This window comes from Bos taurus, chromosome 18 (genome assembly GCF_002263795.3).
Source record: "Bos taurus isolate L1 Dominette 01449 registration number 42190680 breed Hereford chromosome 18, ARS-UCD2.0, whole genome shotgun sequence".
NCBI classification, from domain to species: domain Eukaryota; kingdom Metazoa; phylum Chordata; class Mammalia; order Artiodactyla; family Bovidae; genus Bos; species Bos taurus.
Window position 1 is genome coordinate 2,753,225 of NC_037345.1, and position 24,054 is coordinate 2,777,278.

General features: G+C 40.5%; 1 protein-coding gene and 1 long non-coding RNA gene across 6 annotated transcripts in view; one reads left to right on the forward strand and one right to left on the reverse strand.

Moving 5' to 3' along the window:
• The first annotated feature begins 119 nt into the window (after positions 1-119).
• LOC101903645 (uncharacterized) lies at positions 120-15,093 on the forward strand. Of its 3 annotated transcripts, none has more exons than XR_003030275.2 (4): positions 120-210; positions 283-835; positions 10,584-10,692; positions 14,728-15,093. It is a non-coding gene; the product is annotated as an uncharacterized lncRNA (long non-coding RNA). The 3 variants fall into 3 exon arrangements; XR_003030276.2 differs by having other exon boundaries at positions 14,736-15,093; XR_001502279.3 differs by lacking the exon at positions 10,584-10,692 and having other exon boundaries at positions 14,736-15,093.
• The window catches only part of BCNT2 (bucentaur-2), a 39,810-nt gene continuing 22,305 nt past the window's right edge, over positions 6,550-24,054 (reverse strand). Inside the window, 6 exon segments of one of the 3 annotated variants that reach the window (NM_001077919.2) lie at positions 6,550-7,980; positions 10,051-10,128; positions 14,817-14,936; positions 16,859-16,978; positions 19,843-19,962; positions 20,480-21,451. In NM_001077919.2, the coding sequence (NP_001071387.1) occupies positions 10,083-10,128; positions 14,817-14,936; positions 16,859-16,978; positions 19,843-19,962; positions 20,480-21,451 (1,378 nt within the window). In that variant the 3' untranslated portion in view covers positions 6,550-7,980; positions 10,051-10,082. 3 annotated transcript variants of the gene reach the window in all.

Below are 24,054 nucleotides of genomic sequence, written 5' to 3' on the forward strand. Positions count from 1 at the left end.
CGCAGAACGTACCACGTGATGAAAGGCAATACTTCCGGGCCAAAGGCTCCGGCTTGACCCTGCTGGGGCGGTTGGAAGAACGCGGGCTCCGGCCTGAAGCGGTGCATGCTGGAACTTGTAGTGCTCAGAGCTCAGCTGTTTTGATCTGTGTATACTTAAGGAAGATTTGTTTTTGCCCATGAGAATACAGATTACCTTCGCTATTCACAGGTTGGTATTTTAAATTTGGCTTGTTATAACTTATTGTAACCCCTCCAAATCAATATTCGCTATGATTTCTAGGGTTATTCGCGGACATGCGCTGAGTGAAAATTTTAACCAGCAGTGGGTTGTTCCGAAGATGGATCCCACAATCCGCTGTCTTGCTTCAGCTCTTCTAGTGTGAATAAATATCTTCACAGCCTCTTCAGTACTGCGTTTTGGGTTTTTTTTTTTTTCATTTTTCTACTCTCTGTCGGTGATTTCGCTGTTCAGAATGACCGCCGAGCTTATTCTGTAATAGCAGGATGAACACAGCCCTTAGCAGGCAGCCATTGCTGTGCCTCCTTACGCGGCACCTTGTTACTAGGCAACAGGGCTTCGTCGGCCATTGTCAGTACCCCAGTGGGCGGCAACCACAAATGACCAACTGTTAATCAGGGATCTTTGGTTGTCCTCCCCTTCTATTGATCAGCGCTGCAAGTTGGCCTCACCCACAAGTAACTGTCAATGAGAGACCATTAGGAAAGCGATTCAGCCAAGCGTCAGTGGTGACATCAAATGGAGAGTGAGCTTAAGTGTCGGGTTCAGGCCTTCTCCTGGCGGCTCTCCAGCTTCCTCCGCCTTGGACCAAAGGGTGAGCGGGAGGGCCCAGGGAACAGCCTGGGGAATATGTCTAAAGTGCTCCAAAGCCCTCACTAAGGCCCTCTACTACTCTTGGCCCAGCCCTTGTGGCAGCGTGAACCTCTTCCCCCATCCCTGTCTTTGCGACCTAATAGCAGTGGCTGTCTGCCTGGGTCGCAGTCTGTGAGACCTGGTTTCCCATTTGGATGACCTAGAGGCTTGAGGGCCAATTGGGTTGAGCACATGACTCCCTCAGGGATGACCAGCTGGGCAGGGTGTGGGAACCTGGCCCTGAGGGCGATGTCTACTGAGACCTGCCTCCTCCTAGGCAGGACTGGGAACTAGCAGGGTAAAAGCTGTGTCTTGGGACCTTACCCTTTCTTGTCAAGGCAGAGAATAACATTCGCTTGGTAGTGATTTAAAAGGACATCCTCACCTGACCATGACCTGACCTAAAGACAAAGGATCTAATTCTAGAAGTTTGCAACAACTAACCTCACCCCTCCCTCACCTCCTTTTTAAAGAATCTTGCTGACAGCTTTCCATAACTTTGGGGTTCTTAGGACATGAGCCACCCATTTCCTTAAATGAACCTGTACGAAACCTCTGTTCCAAGCTCTAATGTTTTAGTGTCACAAGGCCTCCCTGTATCTGGCACGTGGAATTGCAATTTGGTAACACTGCTGTGGTGCTGGCTTAGTGTTCCTAAGCACAAGAAGGCTGTGGTGTGCTTTATGAAGAAAAATGTGTATTACATAAGCTTTGTTCAGGTATGAATTGTAGTGCTGTTAGCCTTGAGTTCAATGTTAATGAATCAAAAATTTGATTCATACATCAAGAAAATGGAAAGGGAAATTTGCCAATCCAGACGTGAGGCTGCTCCATAAAGTGCTAAAGTGACATCCAGAGTGCGTGAGGAAGATGTGGAAAAGCGGCTGTTTGTGGATTCATAAGATGACAACTGATTATAAAAGGTGTGGTGGAAAGCGTTGTTTTGAGGCTGAAAGCAAAAGAAATTTACGTCATGTTACCCAAGGTCAGAAAAATGTGAAGCCCTTCTCTGCTAGCGCTGGCTGACTTGCACATTTCAAAAGGTGACAAGATACGAATAGTGTTAAGCTTACAAGTGAGGCAAGTTCTGCAGATGAGGAGGCTGCAGAAGAATTTAAACAATACTTGCTAAGTGATATACAGGAAAAGGGTATGTGGAAGAGCAGGTTTTTAGTGCTGTTGAAATTGGCTTATTTTACAAGGACATTTGCAAAAAGAACTTACATAAGGCAAATGGCCTCCAAAGCCCCTGGGCTTTAAATCATTCCAGAATTATGCAACCCTACTTTTGTGCACCAATGCCAAGAGTGACTTTTTTTCTTTTTATTTTTTAAATTATGAAAGTATGAGAACACTTGGAAAATACAGAACAAACTTACATATATTTCCACTATTAATATATATTACAATTGTTTTAAAGTAGATGAGTTAAGAATTTAGTTGGAATTTCATTATCAAACTCAAAAATTAATAGAATGAATATATAGGAAAGACAAGGATATAGTAAACGTGAAAAGCACTATGAGCCTATTCAACATTAAGATTTATACAATTTTCACACATTAGGATACAAATTCAAGGTCCCATATACTATAAACTAGGAAACACTGTAACATATCCAAGGACATAAAGCAAGGTGCAAAAATTTAATGGTCCAAAGGTACTGAAATCATACAGTCTATTCTCTTATCATTGTGGAATTATGTTAGAAATCAATATCAAAAGGTATTTAAAACTAACCCACGTATGTTCAACTGCAATGTGGTATTTTTCAAGAGACTTCTTTAACTTAGCCATTGAAAGCTTCGATAGAAGACGGAAAAAACACAGAGGGTGATTGCAGGGAAGCATTTAAAATGAGAAATTAACAGCAAAATTGGAAATTAGTATCAAAGATGCTTTATCCCATGCATTTCAAAATTAAATGTCCAATTTTAAATGATGGATGTATCTAAGATGCCATACAAGGAAAATTAGAAAATATTGATCATAGAATAAAAATGAAGAGAATTTACCAGAATTTGTTCCCTGCAGCTGAAGCTGCTCAATGCAATTAAATGCAATGTGGAGTCTTGAATATGGTATGGAAAAAAACAATGGACAATAGCATAAAATTTTGTGTAATTTGAAAACATGTACAAAATATCGTAGCATGTTAATTTCCTGTTTTTTAAAAAAAACATACTATTTCTTATAAGTTTCAAGCCTCAATTCAAATTTTTTTTAAATCACCAATAAACTTTCTAGACTGTTAGCAGAAATACTAGATGCCAGAATACATGGAACTATATCAAAGTTTTGACTGAATGTAAATTAGAAATCTAGCATTCTATTCATACTAAGACAAACAAGTGGAATCAAAATGTGATAAACTTTTAGCTATGCAAAAAGTCTTAAGTTTTCTAAAATGTTATACATACTATTTACATATATGTATATAAAAGCTTTTCTACTATGCTTCATGAACTTTGAGAGAGAACAGCAACAAAAGAGATGGAGAAATTGGGAACCATCAACAAAATGAAAAGGGGGCACTGAATATGAAATAGAAGATGTGAAATGAACTGGATAAAAGTAAAACATCATACACAGTCCAGTTGTTTTTAAACATGTCTGCTCATTAGAAACACATCTGAAGCTCTGGAGACAAAAAGCAATGCCTGGGCATTTCCATTTTTCAAAAAATTGCAAGATAATTCCGGATTTTAAAAAGTGATTTCATGTTTTTCTGTTAAATGGTAGTTTCAGTGATAAAGAATTCTATTTTCTGTTGACCAATCACAATACAATGGTATGAAGCAAATTAGTTACATAATCACAATAGTAAAAGCTGTTTTTCAGTTTTCAAAATCAATAGCCATACAAAAAAGATAGGATACTTAGAATTGTAAGCCATAATGGAAATGATTAACCTAACAATATAAAATTATTACATACAATTTGGGAGTTTTAGTAGAGTGATGTGTTAAGTGGAGGTTCACATGCACGTTTTCACCCAACCATCCAGTCTCTATTTTTTGGTTAGTGTATTTAACCTATTTACATGTAAGATAACTACAATTTATATTTAAGGTTAAGTTCTGTAATCAAATCCGGGTCGCCATCAAAGTCAGATTCCCTGGGGATCCCAGTCCCTTGGCTGGATCCCCATTCTGGGAAGCCTGCCGTGGGGCTCAGAACCTTTACAATAGTGGGAGAACATCTTTGGTATTAGCGTTCTCCAGTGTCTGGGTCACTCACCTGGCGAGTGTGGAATCTGATTTTATCATGATTGCGTAACCCCTACCATCTTGTTGCGGCTTCTTTGGACATGGAGTACGAGGGCAACTTCAAGTGCAAACCCCTACTGGTGTAGAGAGCTTCAATTTCACCAGCACTTGACCTTCACCGGGAAAGTGTGAACCATTTGCAGTCCATTGGAGGTGGAACAAAAAAGGCTGGATGACATCTGATTGATTCCACAGCTGTTTCAAACCAGAAGTTGAATACTATCTCTAGGGCAACTTTGGCTTCAAGATTTTGTTAAATTTTGGATAATGCCCTAGTCCACTGCTGTGAAGAACTCAAAAATGCCCACCCCTATGTAAAAGTTCTTTTCACGCCCCCAAATACTAAGTCTCTCATCCAGCCCCTGGATCAGGGCATAATAAATGTCTTCAAGGCACAGTACACAAGGGAGCTTTGTAACAAGGCTTTCGAAGCTCTCAAAGCCAACAAGGAAACTACCGTGATGGACGAACTACTGGCAGTCAGTCACTATACCCAATGTGATTATGTTGGCACAGCCTGGGACACCAAGCACGAGCCTGTTAACTGTTGGGAAAATGTTTGGCCAGGCTGTGTGGAAAATTTCGAAGGCTTTGAAGGTGCTGCAGAAAGAATGAAGAACAGTGTCAAAAACATAATGCATGCTGCACAGCAAATAAGTGAAGGCTTTGGTGACATGAAGGAAAATGTGGAGGAAATTCTGGCAGAGAAAGCAATAGACAGTGATGATAGTCAGCCGAAGAGTCCAGAACTGTCCCTCTTATAGCAGCAAAGTAACAGAATGGAACTCTGCCTTGAAACAAATTTTCAGTGACATGGAAGGGTGTAACCCTATCCTTGATCGAAGCCTCAAATTTAAATCAACTTCCGGTGTGTTTGTCCCTTATGATGAGATGCTTAAAGACGTGAGGCAAAAAGCCAAGCAGACAGGACTGGCCCAGTCTCTGGAGCTACTTTAGGAGGGGAAAGTGCCAACTACATCAAGTCAGACCCAAAGCTCTGAGGCTGCACAGATGTCAGCCTGTCAGCCTCATCATCATCTGCAGAATGAGTTCCACCTAGCTCTGCAGCATGCCAGGCTTCCCTGTCCTTCACTGTCTCCAGACTTGCATTCACGATCAGTGATGCCATCTAACTACGTCGTTCTCTGTCGCCCCTTTCTCCTCTTGCTCTTAGCCTTTGCCCTGCTTCATTTTGTAGGCCAAGGCCAAACTTGCCTGTGTACTCCAGGTTCTCTCTCAACTTCCTACTTTTGCACTCCAATCCCCTATGATGAAAAGGATCTTTTGGTGTTCTAGGTCTTGTAGGTCTTCATACAGTCGTTCAGATTCTTCCGCATTAGTGGTTGGGGCATAGACTTGGATTACTGTGAAGCTGACTGGTTTGCCTTGGAAATAAACTGAGATCATTCTGTTGTTTTTGAGATTTCACCCAAGTACTGCGTTTCCGACTCTTGTTGACTATGAGGGCTACTCCATTTCCTCTAAGGGATATTTGCCCATAGTAAACGTAACGGTCATCTGAATTCTCCCATTCCTGTCCATTTTTGTTCACTAATTCCTCAAACTGTCGATCTTTAACCTGGCCATCTCCTGCTTGACCATGTCCAATTTACCTTGATTCAAGGGTCTAACATTCAAGGTATATACGCAATATTGTTCTTTATAGCATGACTTCACTTTTACCACCAGACACATCCACAACTGAGGTTTCCGCTTTCACCCATACTCTTCTTTCTGGAGCTATTTCTCCACTCAACAAGTGGTGAGAACCAAACCTTGAAGGTTGAACTGATCCATGTCAACCTGCCACTCTCCCTCATCTGCAGAATAAGTTCCACCAACCTCTCCCTTGGTTTTGGTGGGCTAAGCCAAGGTCCAAAGGTTTGACCACACTGTGCACTGTATCATTATGCAGCCTGCAGCTCCATCAACACGAAAATGTTAGGTAATGCTTTATAAAATGTTGAATGCTCAATCTTTCCTTTCCCAAGACTTTATTTGCATCACTAAACAGACTATGTCTCTATATGAACACTATATGTTTACTGTGAGTACTTTTATGTGTAATGTATGTCTGTAGTTTGTGTGTGTAAAACTGAGGGAAAGACAAAGCAGCACAATCTCAGTGTTGTACATAACATTGCTGTCATTCAAACAACTGTTTCATTATACATACAGCATGAGGCTTCCCAGATGGCGCTAGTAGTCAGGAGTCTACCTGCCAATGCAGGAGACTCAAGAAACATGGGTTTGATCCCTGGGTCGGGAAGATCCTCATGGAGGAGTAAATGGCAACTCACTCCAGTATTCTTGCCTGGGAAATCCCATGGGCAGAAGATGCTGGCAGGCTACAGCCTACGGGGTCACAAAGAGTCGGACACAAATGAAGCAACTTAGAACGCATGCATATACTGCTTATCATTATTTGCTACAAAGATTACATACAGCATCTTTCAACACAAACACACATAAAACAGGATTACGTACTGATCAGTTGACAAATATAGAAAGTCCAGAGTCCCACAGGTACCCAACCCTGTACTTCCACTAATTGAATATATGTGGTGACCTTATAGACTGGAACTGGTTCATGCTGTTTCTACTGTTGTTTGTGGTGGGGGGAATACTCAATATATAAGCATTTAGAAGTTGAGTGTTTTCCAGTAATCTAGATTCCCAACTTCCTTTCAGAAACCAGAGAATCTGCCAACACAGGGCACGTAATCCCATCAAGCAGAAATAGGCTGAAACTGAGGAATCCCTTTAGACAAATGTCTCCAGTTGGGAAAAATACAAATCCCAACCCCCTATTAAGTTTCCTGGTTTGCTATTACCCTGTTGTCTTGGCAATAATTTATGGAGTCCTTCCTACAAAACTCAACATCTTTACCATCTCATCCACTATACTCTCTGTGCCCTGTCCAATCTTGGGTCATCACCTTTTTAGATATGAAAAGATCCTATTGGGAAACAATACTGAGGCTTCTGGCTGAACTCTGTATCCTACTGGGGTGCTAGAGACATTCTGTATCTTGATCAAAGTGCTACCACTTCACATGAGTAAAATTTTATCATACAAGATTTGTGCACTTTACAGTATACAAGGAAAAAAAAAAAAAGAATTGAAAGGGTAGGATCCTGCCAGACACTGTCTGTCTGCATTGCCTGGAACTGAAGCTGTTTCCTTGTAACTGTGGGATAAGCAACCAAATTGGACCATTCAATTTGCTGAAAGTGGCAGAGCAGAAACAGATTTAGGATGTCACAGAATACTGAGCCAACCTTAGAGCCTCTTCTCATTGGACCTACTACTGAAACGATACCTTTTTCCCCCCCACAAACTGTTACCAGTTTTCTGCTATCCCAGTGTGAAATACAGAAGTTTTTGATGTTAACATATAGTCCCGAAAGCTGAATTAATAAGACTCAAGAAGTAAGCAGTGTTTAATCAGATCTTTGGAAGAGAATGTTACTATAAACTAATAAGCTGAACCTAAAGGAAATACAAAAACACATTTTACAACTTTTTGCGACCCCATGGACTGAAGCACACCAGGCTCCTCTGTCCTCCACTATATCTCCTGATGTTTGCTCAAAGTCATGTGTATTGAGTTGATGATACTATCTAACTATCTCATCATCTGCTGGCACATTCTTCTATTGCCTTCAATTCTTCCCAGTATCTCAGTCTTTTCCAATGAGTCATCTTTTCAAATCACATGGCCAAAGTATTGGAGCTTCACTTCAGCAACAGTCCTTGCAATGAATATGCAGCTGATTTCCTTTTGGATTAACTGGTTTGATCTCCTTGCGCTCCAAGCACTCTCAAGAGTCTTCTCTAAGTTATAAAAAAAATAAAATAAAAAGCTTAAAAAGTTAGAAAACCGTATTACAAATATTAAATTCACTGGCCACTGAAAAAGAAAAAAACGGTTCTACTTCACAGAATTGAAAGTAATTCTTTATTGATAAACATTTATACCAGAATTAGAAACGTCAGTAGAAAAATAAAATTGAAATAATTTCCCACGGTACAAAGATTTTATCATTTTGACTATATCATTTAGTGAAATAAACTAACTGAAAAGTTAAGTGACAACCAGCCAAACAGACTACAGAAAAAAGAAACGCAGGTACACAGAACCTTCTGCATGTGGACAGCTAATGGCACCAGGACTTCACATCCCGGGAAATGGTCTCCTAGGAAAGGCTGGTATGCACTGCAGTTGTAATAAGAACTTCATTCAAACCAGAGGAGCTTTTGGAATCAAAAAAAACATACAATTTAAAAACTTAGGAAACATAAAGGCTTAAAGGTAACTATTTACATGAAACTTTTCTCCCTACTTTATTTCTTAAGTAATGTTTTCCTGTTAAAAAAAAACATTAATAACATAATTAGACATTTTTATCTTGGAAGATTCATCACTCATTTGTATATGGATGAAGTTAACATGAAACACATTTACCCTAAAACTTCCATCTTAAAGAATCCAGAAATCAGCTTTTTAATGGTTGGGGTTGCTTCCTTCCAAGTCATAAAAAAAGGAAAAGTGGACATACAGCTGGGAAGAAGTGGCTGCATATCCTTCTAGAGTAAAATCAGTGGTTGGCAAAACTCCCAGAAGCTATTCATGAAAAAATATTCAAAATAAATGCCAGGTATTTTTTTGATCTGAGCAACCACCCCCACATGGCTACTCCAAAGGCTCAGCAATAAAGGAATTCACCTGTTATGCAGGAGAGCTGGGATCGATTCTAATAACTGAAAGATTCGCTGGAGGAGGAAATGGCAACTCACTCCAGTACTCTTGCCTGGAAAATCACATGGACATAAGAGTCCATAGGGCCCCAAAGAGCCGGACAGAATTGAGCATGCATACAAATCAGCAGCCTCAAATAACTGTTTATTGGGGATCAGAAATAAAAATAAACCCTAAGAGGAAACAAACATTTCTTACCATTCACATGATGGATCAAACATTCAGTAATCTCATGATCCATTTTATATTTAAAGTTTTTGAAAACAGAAGATAATCAAACAAGAAACAGATGAAAAAAAAAAAAAACAAAGACAACTTTCCAAATGCACTACTTTTAGTATCTTGGCTTTAAAGGAAAAATAAACATTTAAGTCATGGATGAGTATGTTCAAAATTAGTATGCAGGGGTAGTGGTCCACTAAGTCAAGTTCAGTTTCTGACACTGAATCAAAAAAAAAAAAACTTTAGGGGAGAATACTAAGAGACATCTTTCAACAGAAATTACTAAAATCATTTTACACAACAAATTTCTTAAACTGAAGGCTTATTTTTCAAATCCTAGCTCAATGAACTGAAAAATGGACTCTTAAACTAAAGACACAAAAATTTTCTCAAAAGAATGATTTGATATTTGTGTATTGGAGAGTTAATCTTGTAGAATTTGTGAAGACATCTGCCTGTATCCAACTCTTATAATTTTCCACCTACCTATCTATCACTATTATTTTGATATGTGGTCTAATGGCCTAATAGTTCAAAGAAAATACCTACTTACTTTATGTGATACTTTGTAATTTTTCTCTGTGACTGGCAGTGGTGGTTTAGTTGCTAAGCCGTGTCCAACTCTTACTACAGTCCTGTGAGGTTCCTCTGTCCATGGGATTCTCCAGGCAAGAATACTGGAGTGGGTTGCCATTTCCTTACTTTTTAATTTTTCTCTGTGACTATCCCTGGTAAATTGATCCTCCTAGCTATTTTTAATCAAGAAGCCAGAGTGCATATTGCTTTAAATCAAATACCACTGCACACGATCTCATGGACAGTTAGCTTTACACTCACAATGAGAACTTTCCTTTAAAAATGTCAGATTTAACGACCAGAAACTATTTTGAAAACAGATAAAAACGACTGTATTTCATACAAACCAGTTCAGGTGGTTAAGGATAAAGTCAGATACTTAATTGCTGCAGTCCTGGTTCTTTTCAAGGTCACAGTTTTCAGGCCTTAAAATGAAAAAGACAAGCATTAGAGGAAAAATTACAGGAGCTTAAATTGGGTTTTAAAAAACTAATTCTTTCTCATTAAGGATAAAAATTCTCTTGAAGGAAAACGTAAAAGACCCAGTGGAAGGCATATCTGAAAATTAAACTTTAGGCACTTTCTGGGAGTCATAACCAAACACTGGAAAAGAAGGCTGAAGTCCTACCACTAGGTAACCCCATTAAGACTAGGAAATTAATAACCACTAATTCTAATTTATACTGCAAGACCCAAGAGTAAACCAAAGTCACTTAAAAAAATGGTAACAATGTTTAAAGTATCTTTTCGCATGTCTCAATGAAGCAACTAAAAACATGAAAATGAAAAAATATTTTACTGCATTAAATAATTCTTTTAATAAATCAGATGTTTCCCATAGATTCTACCCCTGAAGACTTTCCATACCATTTGTTTGCAGCCTGCACCACATACTGATGTCTGCACTGATAAAATGTGTGCAACACACCTCAGATCAACTGAATTTCTCTCGAGGCTGTTGTTTCCCAAGCAAAACTACAACTGTGCAGGTAACACTACAACTGTGTAGGTAAAACAAACGATCGGGTTTAGTGAGAAATTCAAAGTACATGTATCATAGTGCTATGTCTCCCCATTTTCATGCACAAACTGTGAAGACTTTTTGACTCAGGAAGACATTTCCTTGTGCTCTATTAAGTTTCTCTGGAGTTTTCACAGAAGCTGATTTTCCTTGAATTTCACTTTACTCCTTCAAGGAGTGAGTTCATTAATCTACTAAAAGATAAGTCACCGGCTGACCCACCTAGATTCCCTCTGTTGGTCTCCATGCTGCCCCAGATGGTGTCCTGTATGCACCACAGACTCTTCTCGATCCAACCTTAGTCAGGCATCTTAACCAAGTCTCAGGCTTGGCCACCACCCCTGTTGGGCCTGTTTAGTTCAGTTTTAACAAGCATCCTGCTAAATCAGTTTAAACAGAATCGCTCACCCTTGATATCTGATCACTCGGTTTCTGAACAATTTCCTCATTTCAATCACCTTTGATGTTAACTTGATACAGGCACTATGGAGGACACCATGGAGATTCCGTAAAAAACGAAATACAGAACGACTATGTGACCCAGCTATCTCACTCTTGGAGACAGATCCAGAGAAAACCGTAATTCAAAGAGACACATACACCCCAACTGTTCACTGCAGCACTATTTACATAGTCAGGACATGTAAACAGCCTGTATGTCCCTCAATAGAGGAATGGATCAACAAGATGGGGTATACCTATATGATGAAGTATTACTCAGACATAAAAAATGAATGACAGAGTCACTTGTAGAGATGTGGACTGAGTTAGAGTATCATGCAGAGCGAAGTGAGACAGAGAAGGAAAAATCTGACATGTCCTTTATGTGGAATCTGAAAAGAAATGCTATGAACTTACATTCACAGACTTCAAAAACAAGCTTATGTTGTGGGGGTTGGAGGGGTTGTGATGATTGAGGGGAAGGGATAGTTAAAGAGAGTTTGGCATGGACATATACACTGACATTCTAAAAATGGATAACCAACAAGGATCTGTTATAGCAAATGGAACAATGTTCAACACTTGAGCAGCCTGTATGAGAGGGGAATCTGGGGAACAACGGACACATGTATATGTATGGCTGAGCCCATTCTCTGTTCCCCTCATAACACTGTTTATTAATTCCTGTATCACAATACAAAGTCAAAAGTTTCAAAAGAAAAAAGGCTAAGAATGTAAGGCATGAAATACAGAATGATCTTCATGAGCAACTCAAGTTACTTAAACAAGGTGAACGTGCCAAGATGCCACTTCGCCTTCCTCTGGTTATCTTCAGAAGTATAACAGTATTTTCTAAAACACACTGTTTCCAAGTAGAATCTTTAAGCATCAAAACATTATTTTACTCAACACTCAAGGAAGCAAGAAGTAAAAATTATGCTACATGAAACTATTTTCTTAGAGCAAAACACATACTGAATTCTTGATACAACAAAATGAAACTAATCTGAGACTGAAGATTCTGGTGGATGCCTGTTGCTATGCCATGAGTCACTCTCTAAGACGTAAAGAACACAATCACTCTACTGAATGAAGAACTTTCCCTGCTCTGGTTGTTCTTCAGTTGCTCTAGACGAATCCAGCTCTTTGCAAACCCATGGACTGCAGCACCCCAAGCTTCCCCATCATTCATCATCTCCTCGAGTTTGCTCAAACTCGCGTCCACTGAGTTGATGATGCCATGCAACCATCTCATGCTCTACGGTCCCCTCCTCCAACTGCCTTCGAGCTTTCCCAGCATCAGGGTCTTTTCCAAGCAGTCCTCTCTTCACATCAGGTGACCAAAGTACCAGAGCTTCAGCTTCAGTCCTACAAGAATATTCAGGTTGATTTTTTTTAGGATTGACAGATTCATCTCCCTGCTGTCCAAGGGACTCTCCAGAGTTTGTCTTCTCCAGCACCACAGGTCAAAAGCATCAAGTCTTTGATATTCAGCCTTCTTTATGGTCCAACTCTCACATCCGTACATGACTACTGGAAAAATCATAGCTTTGACTATGTGGACCTTTGTCAGCAAAGTGAGGTCTCTGCTATTTAATATGATGTCTAGGTTTGTCATAGCTTTTCGTCCAAGTAGCATGCATTTTTTAATTTCATGACTGCTGTCAGATTTGGACATTTTTTAATTTCATGGCTGCAGAGATTTTGGAGCCAAAGAAAATAAACTGTCCTGTTTACATTTTTTCCCCGTCTACTTGCCACAAACGGATGGGATCAGCTGCTATAATCTTAAGTTTTTTGAACGTTGACCTTTAAGCCAGCGTTTTACTCTTCTTCCACCTTCATCAAAAGGCTCTTTACTTCCTCTTTGCTTTCTGCAATTAGTGTGGTGTCATATGCATATCTGAAGTTGTTAATATTTCTACCAGCAATCTTGATTCCAGCTTGTGAGTCAAACACCCCGGCATTTTGCATGATGTACTCTACATGAAACTAACTATACTAGAAACCTAAGCCAGAAGAAATTGCCTTTATTGCTATCTAGTACTTAATCCAGAGGTAACTTTCATAGTAACACTTACAATAAATGCATGACACATTGTTTAATAAACCACTTATAAGCCTGTTAACCCAGAGAGAAGCCTGCAGAAGGTTAATTTCTTATGCAGCCTAGAGCATTATTTGTCACATACAGGTTGTAACAGATTATGAAATCAATGGATCATAAAAGTTTTTCAAATGACACATACTACACATAATAATTACATAGTATGGACATAAAATACAGGTCATCATACATACCTATATTAATGAGCAGAGTAAATCCTAATGACATGTATTCCTTACTGTGAGTGGCAATAAAGTTTGAAAGCTACTAATCTGAGGAGAATCCCAATCAAACAATATAATGATTAGAAGGCTAAAAATATGTTGCTTCATTCTATTTCATTTCTCTTAAATGATGACTGCAAACGACAGCTTAAAAAGTACTGGCCTAGAGCACTAACAGTCAGTCTTGAGAACTCTGCTCCCATTACTCTGCTCCTCTCACAGACGCCTTCCTTGATGTTTACCCCATTTCCACTGGGGCAGCACGCACTCAAGTCCTTTTCCTTCTTGGATTCCTGGGTAACTACTCCATGACTTCCACCACCTAGCTGCTCCAGTGGGAGACAAATGTTTGGATGAAGAAGCAGATAAAAAGTACGGAGCAGATGTGAACACAGCCCTCCCTCACGTCCCTATACTCACTGCCACGACACCCTGAGAACAGCGTCACTGCAAACACCTCCGGCCCATGGCCTGAGTGCCACGGAAGCAGCTGAGCGAGCATGGCAGGGAGTTGGAGGATCACACCGCCCCAACCTCCTCAACCCAGCCAAGTCCCCCAACAGGACAGAGTAGCAGCCACCACCAGCACCAGCTGGAAAACACCCTGCCCTGGCTACCTTCCCGCACCGTTTCTCCTCCCGGCTCGGTTTCCAGGAATCACCTCTCACACTAACGAACGACCTGCACTCACACCTCTGTTGCAGGGGTCACTGCACACCAGTGTACACAATGTCGTTTTGAGCCAGGGCTGCAAAGATCAGAAAAGTCTGTCCTGTAAAAACTGTTAACCTGACAGGAAAACCAACTTTCTTCTTTAATTAAAAACATAAGAAAAAACTTCAAAGATTTGCAGGGGAAGGATAAAGCAACAAAAGGATTGAAAGGTTAGCGAAGCCACTACAGGTGACTTATTGTACCCCAAACACCTCAAGAAGAGAGAGCTCTGCTCAGGGGTCAGAGGTGATCAGTGCTGTGATGGGAGTGAGTGGCCCATGTTCGCCACTCTTGAGGCGAGTGCCCTGACTCCTCCTACTTAACTGTCACCTTTACTTCTTACATGCAGTTTTAAGAATGAAAATTTTTCTTCCCCCAAATAAAGAATTCTAGTTTTCATCTCTAGATAACTCATGTACTATGGAAAATATGAAGGGATGAAAAACTATTAAGTTCTTGACAATGTGTTATTAAAATTAACTATAAGTCATCTTTGACCTTTTTTTCTCCCTATGAGATCCTCAGGGGCGGAAAACACAGTCACTGTCCCGAAAACATCTTTTCCAACGTGGCAAGTACACCTGGACCTGAGCCTAGACTACTTACCCTGACCCAGCAGGAAGTGATGGCACCGCTGAAGGGACACTGGACTGAGGTTCTTCTTTCTCATTTTGCTTGAAGACGGATTTCCCTTCTTGAGAAGTTTCACCCACTTCCTTAGACACCCTGCACCAAGGAAGGAGACACCAAGTTTACAAGAGGAATAAAAAGAAACAAAATCTAAGAAAAAGCAAAAAATTACAAAGAAAAAACAACTGGATTTTCTGTAATTTCTTGCTGCTGAGTATTATGATTAAAGTCTCCTGTAACCCTTCTAGACAAAGACATTTTCCCCTTGTTAATCTTATAAAGGAAACAGCAGCAGATGGAAGTCTGCTGTCTCTCAAACCCCCTCCATTACTTCTGTCACATGACCGTCACCCTGAATCAGAGCCCACGTGAGATCACCAAGGTGAAGACTGAAGGGCTCTCCCACTGCACCTCACGTGCACATTAGTGCTTACGCTTAAGTCAAAGTGGGAACAGGGACGTGGAGTAACTGGGAGAAACACACTGGCATTATTTAGGGAGAAAAGCAACAATAGTAACAATTTAGAATACCCTAAATTAGAAGACTCCTGTTCCATACGTAAAACAACCCAACGATGACACAAAATTCCTTATGGTACAAAGAGTTGATCATTTTGAATGAGGCTTTTGGTGAAAGAACCTAATACAAAGGTTACACTGATTTCGGCCATAAGCAGCCTAACAGTCCACAAAACAGAAATGCAGGTACACAGAACTTTCTGCATGTGGACTGCTAATGGCACCAGGATTTCACATCCCAAAATACGGTCTCCAGGGAAGGCTGGTAGGCACTGAAGTTGTAATAAGAACTTTATTAAAACCAGAGCAGCTTTTACAATCAAGAGCTAACCACAATGTAAAAACTTGGAAAACATAAGGGCTTAATGATAACTATTTACATGATCTCCCTACCTTAGCTAGTAATGTTTCACTTAAAAAAACCAATGAATAATAGAACTAAATATCCTTATCTTGGAATATTCGTTGCTGATTTATATATGGATTTATTTTTACATGAAATGCTTTTCCCTAAAAATCCATCTTAAAGAATCCAGAAATGACTTTTTATGGTTGGGGCTACTTCCTTCCTGCTCATTAAAAGAAAAAGGAAAAGCCGACACGCAGCTTGGGACAGGGGCAGTTTGGACAGATCTCTAGCCAAGTCATTTGTTGGCAAAATATCTCAGAAGCTGTGTGTGAAAAAATACAATGTTCAGGGAGTCCCCTGGGGGTCCAGGGGCTAAGACTCCTCACTCCAATGCAGGTTCCACCCCTGGTCAGGGAACTCGATCCCACATGCTGCAACTGAGAGTTCACACGCTCCAACTAAAGATCCTATGTGCTGCAACTAAGACCCAACACAGTCATACACACACCAAAAAAATACAGTGTTCAACACAAATGCCAATATTTTTCCATGTAGGCAACCACTCACAAATAAAAACCTTTTTGAGATGAAAAAAAATTTTTTTTTAAAGAATTATTTTCAAACAATATAATGATGCTGCTGCTGCTGCTACTAAGTCGCTTCAGTCGTGTCCGATTCTGTGCAACCCCACAGACGGCAGCCCACCAGGCTCCACCGTCCCTGGGATTCTCCCAGCAAGAACACTGAAGTAGGTTGCCATTTCCTTCTCCAATATGATGAGAAATCTGAAAACATGCTGTTTCAGCCAAGAGCCTATTTTTTGTCTCAGTACTCACAAAAAATATAGTTATTCTGTAACCCTCTACAAACACAACAATTTGAAATGGGAAATTCCCTGGCCGTCTACTACGTGTTCTGCTCTGTGGCCAACAATATAAACCAGGACTTTGTCAGAATTAAACAAGAAGCCAATGGCTAATTTTTCTCTGTATCCTCCATTTTGGCAAATATTTCAGCAAAGATAGAACAGCAGCAGAATTCCTTCTCTTAGGAAAGGAGTCATGAGAGCTACAGGGAAACGGCATCCTTATAATGAAAACATCTTCTCCAACATGGCAGATACACCAGGGCCTAAGTCTAGACTACTCACCCTGACCCAGCAGGAAGTGATGGCACCGCTGAAGGGACACTGGACTGAGGTTCTTCTTTCTCATTTTGCTTGAAGACAGATTTCCCTTCTTGAGATGTTTCACCTACTTCCTTAGAAACCCTGCACCAAGGAAGGAGACAACAAGAATACAGGAGGAATACAAAGAGAAAATCTAAGAAAAAGGCATAAATAACACGGGAAAAAAAATCACTGGGCTTTCTATAAATTCTTGCTGCTGAGCGTTATGATCAAAGTTTACTATAATATTTATAAAGACATTACCCCTTATTAATTTAACAAATGAAACAACAGCAGATGAAAGTCTGATGTCTCTCAAATCCCCTCCATTACTTCTGTCACATGACCGTCACCCTAAACACAGCCCACGTGAGATCACCAAAGTAAAGACTGAAGGGCTCTCCCAGTGCACATTAGTGCTCACGCTTAAGTCAAAGTGGGAACAGGGAGGTGGAGTAATTGGGAGAAACACACTAGCATTGTTTCAAGGAGAAACAATTCGTATAAACAATATAAAAACAGTATAAGCAATTATCTCAAGAAGGCTCCTGTTCTATACCTTAAACAACCGGAAGATAAACAAGCAGTGATTTGGGAGTGGAAGAAAGCTACATGACTGAGAATCCTGTCCAATTTCAAACTGAAAAAAAATTCCCTCAATGAAACTGAGTCCTAAAGGATCAAATAAAGATATGAACGATGCCAGAAATTTCAGATGAAGAAGGGAAATGCCTAATGCCTGCCTGCGTTACCAAGTCATTAAAAATATCTGAAAAATTTTGTTTAAACGCCAATCTGTCGGAGGGTCCAAGATTACGATCACTGTGTTACCTGGAGTGTTCAAACCAGTCATTCAGAATGCTGCTGCTGCTGCTACTTCTAAGTCGCTTCAGTCGTGTCCGACTCTGTGTGACCCCAGAGACAGCAGCCCACCAGGCTTCAGAGCTCAAGCTCCCCGTGGCAATGAGAACGCCACGGACCGCAGCTACAGAGCAGCCTCCTGTCTCCACAACTACAGGAAGCCCTCGGGCAGCAATGGAGACCCAGCACAACCAAGAACAAAATTAAAAAAAAAAAGAATCGCCGCTGGTAAACACTGAAGGATGAGTTCAAACAAGCATCCGGTTACTCTCCTACTCAATTCTTGGGATGGCTCAGTATTACTCAGACAATCAAATAACTCTATAGAGCTTTCTCTACATTATATATATAAAAATACTAAGTTTGAAAGCTTTATTAGAAACGACTGTACTCACTAGCCACTGAAAAAGAAAAAACAGATCTAGTTCACAGAACTGGTAGTCATTTTTTTCTTAACGTATATTTTATTGAAGTACAGTTGACCTACAGTGCTTCAGGTGCACAGCACGGTGATTCAGTTGTACATGTACACCTATATTATTTTTTAAATTATTTTCCATTATACTTTATTACAAGATACTGACTACAGTTCCTTGCGCTATACAGTAAACCCTGGTTGTTTGTTGCATATCTATTTTTTAAATTAGAAACCTAACATTATAGTCATACTATGTGGATGACACCTTTAAAGCAGCTCTGAATGCAGAACTCCAAGGCACACCTACGGTCTCTCCTCATAATGCACTGTATGTGTTCAGTCCTCTGACATTTTCAATCCCATGAACTGCAGCCCACCAGGCTTCTCTGTCCATGGGATTTCCCAGGCAAGAATACTGGAGTGCGTTGGCATTTCCTTTTCCAGAGGAAGTACTTCTTTATTGATAAACATTTACACCAGATTTAGGAATGTCAACAGAAAATTTAAATAATTTTCTATGGTACAAAGATTTGATCATTTTGACTGCAGCATTTAGTGAAAGAAACTAATACAAAAGTTAAGCTAATTTTAGCCACAAGCAGCCTAACAGAGTCCACACAACAGAAATAAAGGTACCAGGAACCTTCTGCTTGTGGACTACTAATGGTACCAGGACCTCACATCCCTCAAAACCGTCTCCTGTGGAAGGTTGGTATGCACTGCAGTTTTAAGCAGCAGCAGCAAACTGACTGAAATGTCAGTGAATTAACAATGGGTCACATGTAGCCCAAACACCTCAGAAGGCAGAGGTGATCAGTGCTGTGGTGGCGTGGTCCGTGTTGCCCTCTCTTGGTGAGTGCCCTGACTACTCCTACCTGTGAGCTTTACTTCTTCCATGTAGGTTAAAAAGAAATTATCCCTTCTTCCAAAGAAAGAATTCTTGTCTTCTCAGGATAAATGATGTACTATGGAAAATATGTAGGGAGGAAAAACTACTGAGTTCTTGATAATGTGCTAATAAAACTATAAGTCAGCTTTGACCTTTCTCTATTCCTATGAGATCCTTATGGGTGGAAGCAAGTACTCCATTCAAAACTTACTAAAAGTTCTGATGAACTGCTGATACTTTCATACAAAAATTATTTTTTTAAATTAGGGCTACTACCTGTTCAACTCTGTGCCTAACAATGTAAATCAGGACTTTTTTCAGAATTAACCAAAAAAACTGTGGCTAATTTATCTCTACACCTTTCATTTTGGCAAGTACTTCAGCAAAGGCATAATATTGGAAGTGACAAAAACAAACGAACTGACAGTTGCTCAAGTCATCCTGGTGACTTCCCTGGTGGCTCAGACGGTAAAGCGTCCGTCTATGATGCGGGAGACCTGGGTTCGATCCCTGGGTTGGGAAGATCCCTTGGAGAAGGAAATGGCAATCCACTCCAGTACTATTGCCTGGAAAATCCCATGGACAGAGGCGCCTGGTAGGCTACAATCCATGGGGTCGCAAAGAGTAGGACACGACTGAGTGACTTCACGTTCACGTTCAGCAAAGGCACAACAGCAGCAGAAAGAATCCTTCTCTCAAGAAAGAGAGGCATGAAAACTGCAGGCAAATAGCATCCTTGTACTGAAAACATCTTCTCGAATGTGCCAGATACACCTAGGCCTGTGACACGGTACTCACCCTGATCCACCAGGAACTGATGACACATTTGAAGGGACATTAGCCTGAGGTTTGCCCTTTTCAGTTTGTTTGAACACAGATTTTGCTTCTTGAGAGGTCTCACCCACTTCATTGGTCCCCCTGCATCAAAGGAGACATCAAGTACATAAGAGGGTAAAAACAAACAAACAAAATCTATGAAAAGGGCATAAATAACAAGGAAAAAAGCACTGGCCTTTCTATAAACTCTAGCTGCTGAGCTTCATGTTTAAAGTGCACTATAATAGTTATAGAGAGTAGTTCCACTCTCCGCAAAGATCAAAGACAATGAGCAGCATTGACAACCCAGGGCAACCAAAACAAAAATAAAATAATTTTAAGAAGTATCTTCACTTGACTACGACTGCTTTAACCTCAAAAGATGACTTCAAACAAAGAAACAAAAAAACATCGTTACTCCCCTACCTAAGTTCTTGTGATGGATCAGTATTAACTCAGAGCGTAAAATACAAACTGCTAAACCTCACATTCAAGACCACCCAAAATCTGGTCCTACTCTCTATCAGGCCTAATTTCTGTGCCCCTCTATTCTCTTAATCTCATGAATCTATTTGTCACCGCCACTGTATAATCATAAGGTATTTGATTTAGGTCATACCTGAATGGCCGAGTTGTTTTTGGTATTATCTTCAACTTAAGCCTGAACTTTGCAATAAGGAGCTTATGATCTGAGCCACAGTCAGCTCCAGGTCTTGTTTTTGCTGACTGTACAGAGCTTCTCCATCTTTGGCGACAAATAATATAATCAATCTGATCTCGGTATCGACCATCTGGTGATGTCCATGTGTAGAGTCGTCTCTTGTGTTGTTGGAAAAGGGTGTTTGCTATGACCAGCCTGTTCTGGTAACAAAACTCTATTAGCCTTCGCCCTGCTTCATTCTGTACCCCGAGGCCAAATTTTCCTGTTATTCTGGGTATCTCCTGACTTCCTACTTTTGCATTCCAATCCCCTATGATGAAAAGGACATCTATTTTCGGTGTTATTTCCAAGAGGTGTTGTAGGTCTTCATAGAACCGGTAAACTTCAGGTTCTGGAGCATAGGGAGTTGGGGCATAGACTTGGATTACTGTGAGGTTGAATGGTTTGCCCTGGAAACGAACTGAAATCATTCTGTCATTTTTCAGATTGCACCCGATTACTGCATTTCGGACTCTTTTGTTGACTATGATAGCTACTCCGTTTCTTCTAAGAGACTGTTGCCCACAGTAATAGATATAATGGTCATCTGAATTCAATTCGCCCATTCCCGTCCATTTTAGTTCACTGATTCCTAAGATATCGATGTTTATTCTTTCCATCTCCTGCTTCACCACATCCAATTTACCTGGATTCATAGATCTAACGTTCCAGGTTCCTATGCAGTATTCTTCTTTACAGCATCGGAGTTTGCTTTCTTCACCAGTCACGACCACATTTGCACGTCGTTTCCACTTTCGCTTAGTCGATTCATTCTTACTGGAAGTATTAGTAACTGACCTCTGCTCTTCCCCAGTGGCATGCTGGCCACCTTCTGATCTGGGGGGCTCATGTTCCGGGGACATACCAGGCCTTCCCTGTCTCCTGAGAAACCTGTATGAAGGTCAAGAAGAAACAGAACCGCACATGAAACAACTGACAGGTTAACATTGGTAAAAGGAGTAAAACAAGGCTGTATATTGTCATCCTGCTAATACAACTCATATGCAGAGTACGTCATATGAAATTCCAGACTGGATAAGTCACAACCTGCAATCAAGACTGCCAGGAGAAATATCAACAACTTCAGATATACATACACCAGTCTAATGGCAGAAAGTGAACAGGAACTAAAGGACCTCTTGATGAGGGTGAAAGAGAATATGAAATAGCTGACTTGAAACTCAACATTAAAATAACTAAAATTATGGCATCCAGTCCTACCACTTCATGGCAAATAGAAGAAAAAAAAGTGAAAGCTATGATAGATTTTATTTTCTTGGGTTTCAAAATCAATGTGGATGGTGACTGCAGCCACGAAATTTAAAGATACTTGCTTTCTGGAAAGAAAACTATAAGCCTAGATAGCATATTTAAAGCAGAAACATCCCTTTGCCAACAAAGGCCCATGTAGTCAAGCTAGGTATCTTCAGTAGTCATGTACAGATATGAGAGCTGGACCATAAGGAAAGCTGAGTGTCAAAGAATTCATGCTTTCGAACTGCAGTGCTGGAAAAGACTCTTAAGAGTACCTTGGACAGCAAGGAGATCAAAGCAATCAATCCTAAAGGAAATCGGTCCTGAATATTCATTGGAAGGACTGGTGCTGAAGCTCTAATTCTTTGGCCACCTGAGGTGAACAGCTGACTCGATTGAAATGACCCTGATGTTGGGAAAATGAAAGACACAAAAAGGAGAAGTGGGGGGTGCATAAAAGCAGAAGAAGAGATGTTTAGAGAGCATCACAGACTCAACGGACATGAATTTCAGCCAAGTCTGGAGAACACTGGAGGACAGAGGAGCCTGGCGTGGGACAGGACACTGGGTTGCAATGAGTGGAACATGAACACACGACTTGGCTACTGAACAACATAACTATTCTAGGTAAACTTCTCAGTAAAGAGAGAAGAATTAAATAAAAGAGGGAGAATTTTTATGATTATAGAATACCATCCCCCAAATAACTCACTTCTTCCTTCTTGCCCAAGAAGATACTTCCCCATCCCTCCACTGATGCTGAGCTTGGATATATAACTTACTTCAATGCTCAATGACATTAACTGATGTGACAGGAAAAAAAGCTTTAAATGCATTTGCACTTTTCCACCTGCCCTTGAATACCTCTTCAGCCACAAGAACATGCCTCAGGGAGCTGCAGGTCCCAGATGGCTGACAGACACATGCTGCATGTCTCAACCCAACCAGCAATTAGGAGACAAGCCTAGATTAGCTGAACCCTCAATATCTAGAAACACAGGTGTAACAAATAAAATGCTTGGTGGTATACCACTATGTTTTGGGATGGTCTGTAGCATTCCTGTAGCAACAGCTAACACATTTACAACCCACGAGTGAAAACACTAATTTCTAAGGGGCTAGGTTACTTTTTCTCATCTAGAGATGAAGTAGCACTGCTAGAGAGAATCCTTCAGTAAATTCTATTTCCCAAAGATAGTTGCCATCAATTTCCCAACGCCCATGTTTTTCCAGAACCTGACACTACCCCTATGAAAGTAAGAGTATATGTCACTCCTGCTCCCTGAAACTGATGGGACTTTGTGGCTGCCACAATTCACAGGGTTCAGTGGGAAGGGTACTACATGATTTCTAAGACTTGCTAAGAAAAACAACAGAGCTTTCAGGTGATTCTCTTCTCAATAATGAACCTCTAAAACCCCTGTTACCACAGAAAACGTGTCTGCCTTGAGGCCACAATGCTGGAGAACACACAAGAATACCGAGATACCTAAGGTGTCTGTTCCAGATCCCAAGTCTTGAGTCGTCCTAACCCAAGCACCAGACATGGAAGTAAATAAACTTTCAAGACACTCCTAGACCCAGCCATTAAGGACAACTGCAGAAGGGGCTCTGCACGAGAAACACTTAGCTAAGTCCAGCTATGCCAGGACTATAAGAAACTGTAATAGAACATGGTCTTAAGCTGCTAATTCTTGGGCTGATTCCTCATACTGCTATAGGAAAAAACAAAACAAACATACGTGCACTTTGAGGCTTAACGCAGAGTACAAGAACACTGGCTTAGAAAGCTGCTTTCAATCTACTTGCCCTGGGCAGAATCTAGAGACCTAAGATGGTTCATGAGAACAAGTGGAATCTTTCACTTGGAAATGATGGAATGAACACATTCTTTATTCTCCACTCTCTACCAAAACCCTAACAGATAGTGGTAATAAGTTTACAGAGGTAGAATTACACAAGGGTAAGAAAAAGTATAACAGGAGAATGATGTCAATTAAAATTTTTTTGAAGGTAGAAAGCAAACAGACAAGTCAGCAGTTGACTGAGGTGTGTGCTCTGCTCTCTCAAGCTGTAGCCATGGGGAATGGCCAATAAACAAGCCATATCCTACAAAGGCTGTGGAAACTGAGATACCAGGAACCTCTAAAGGTGGAGGAAAGGAGTGGGGCTAACACCAATTGAACGTTCATATCAGGAGCACCCTGGTCCCCAATTCCCTTCTCTAGCTCGTACCACAG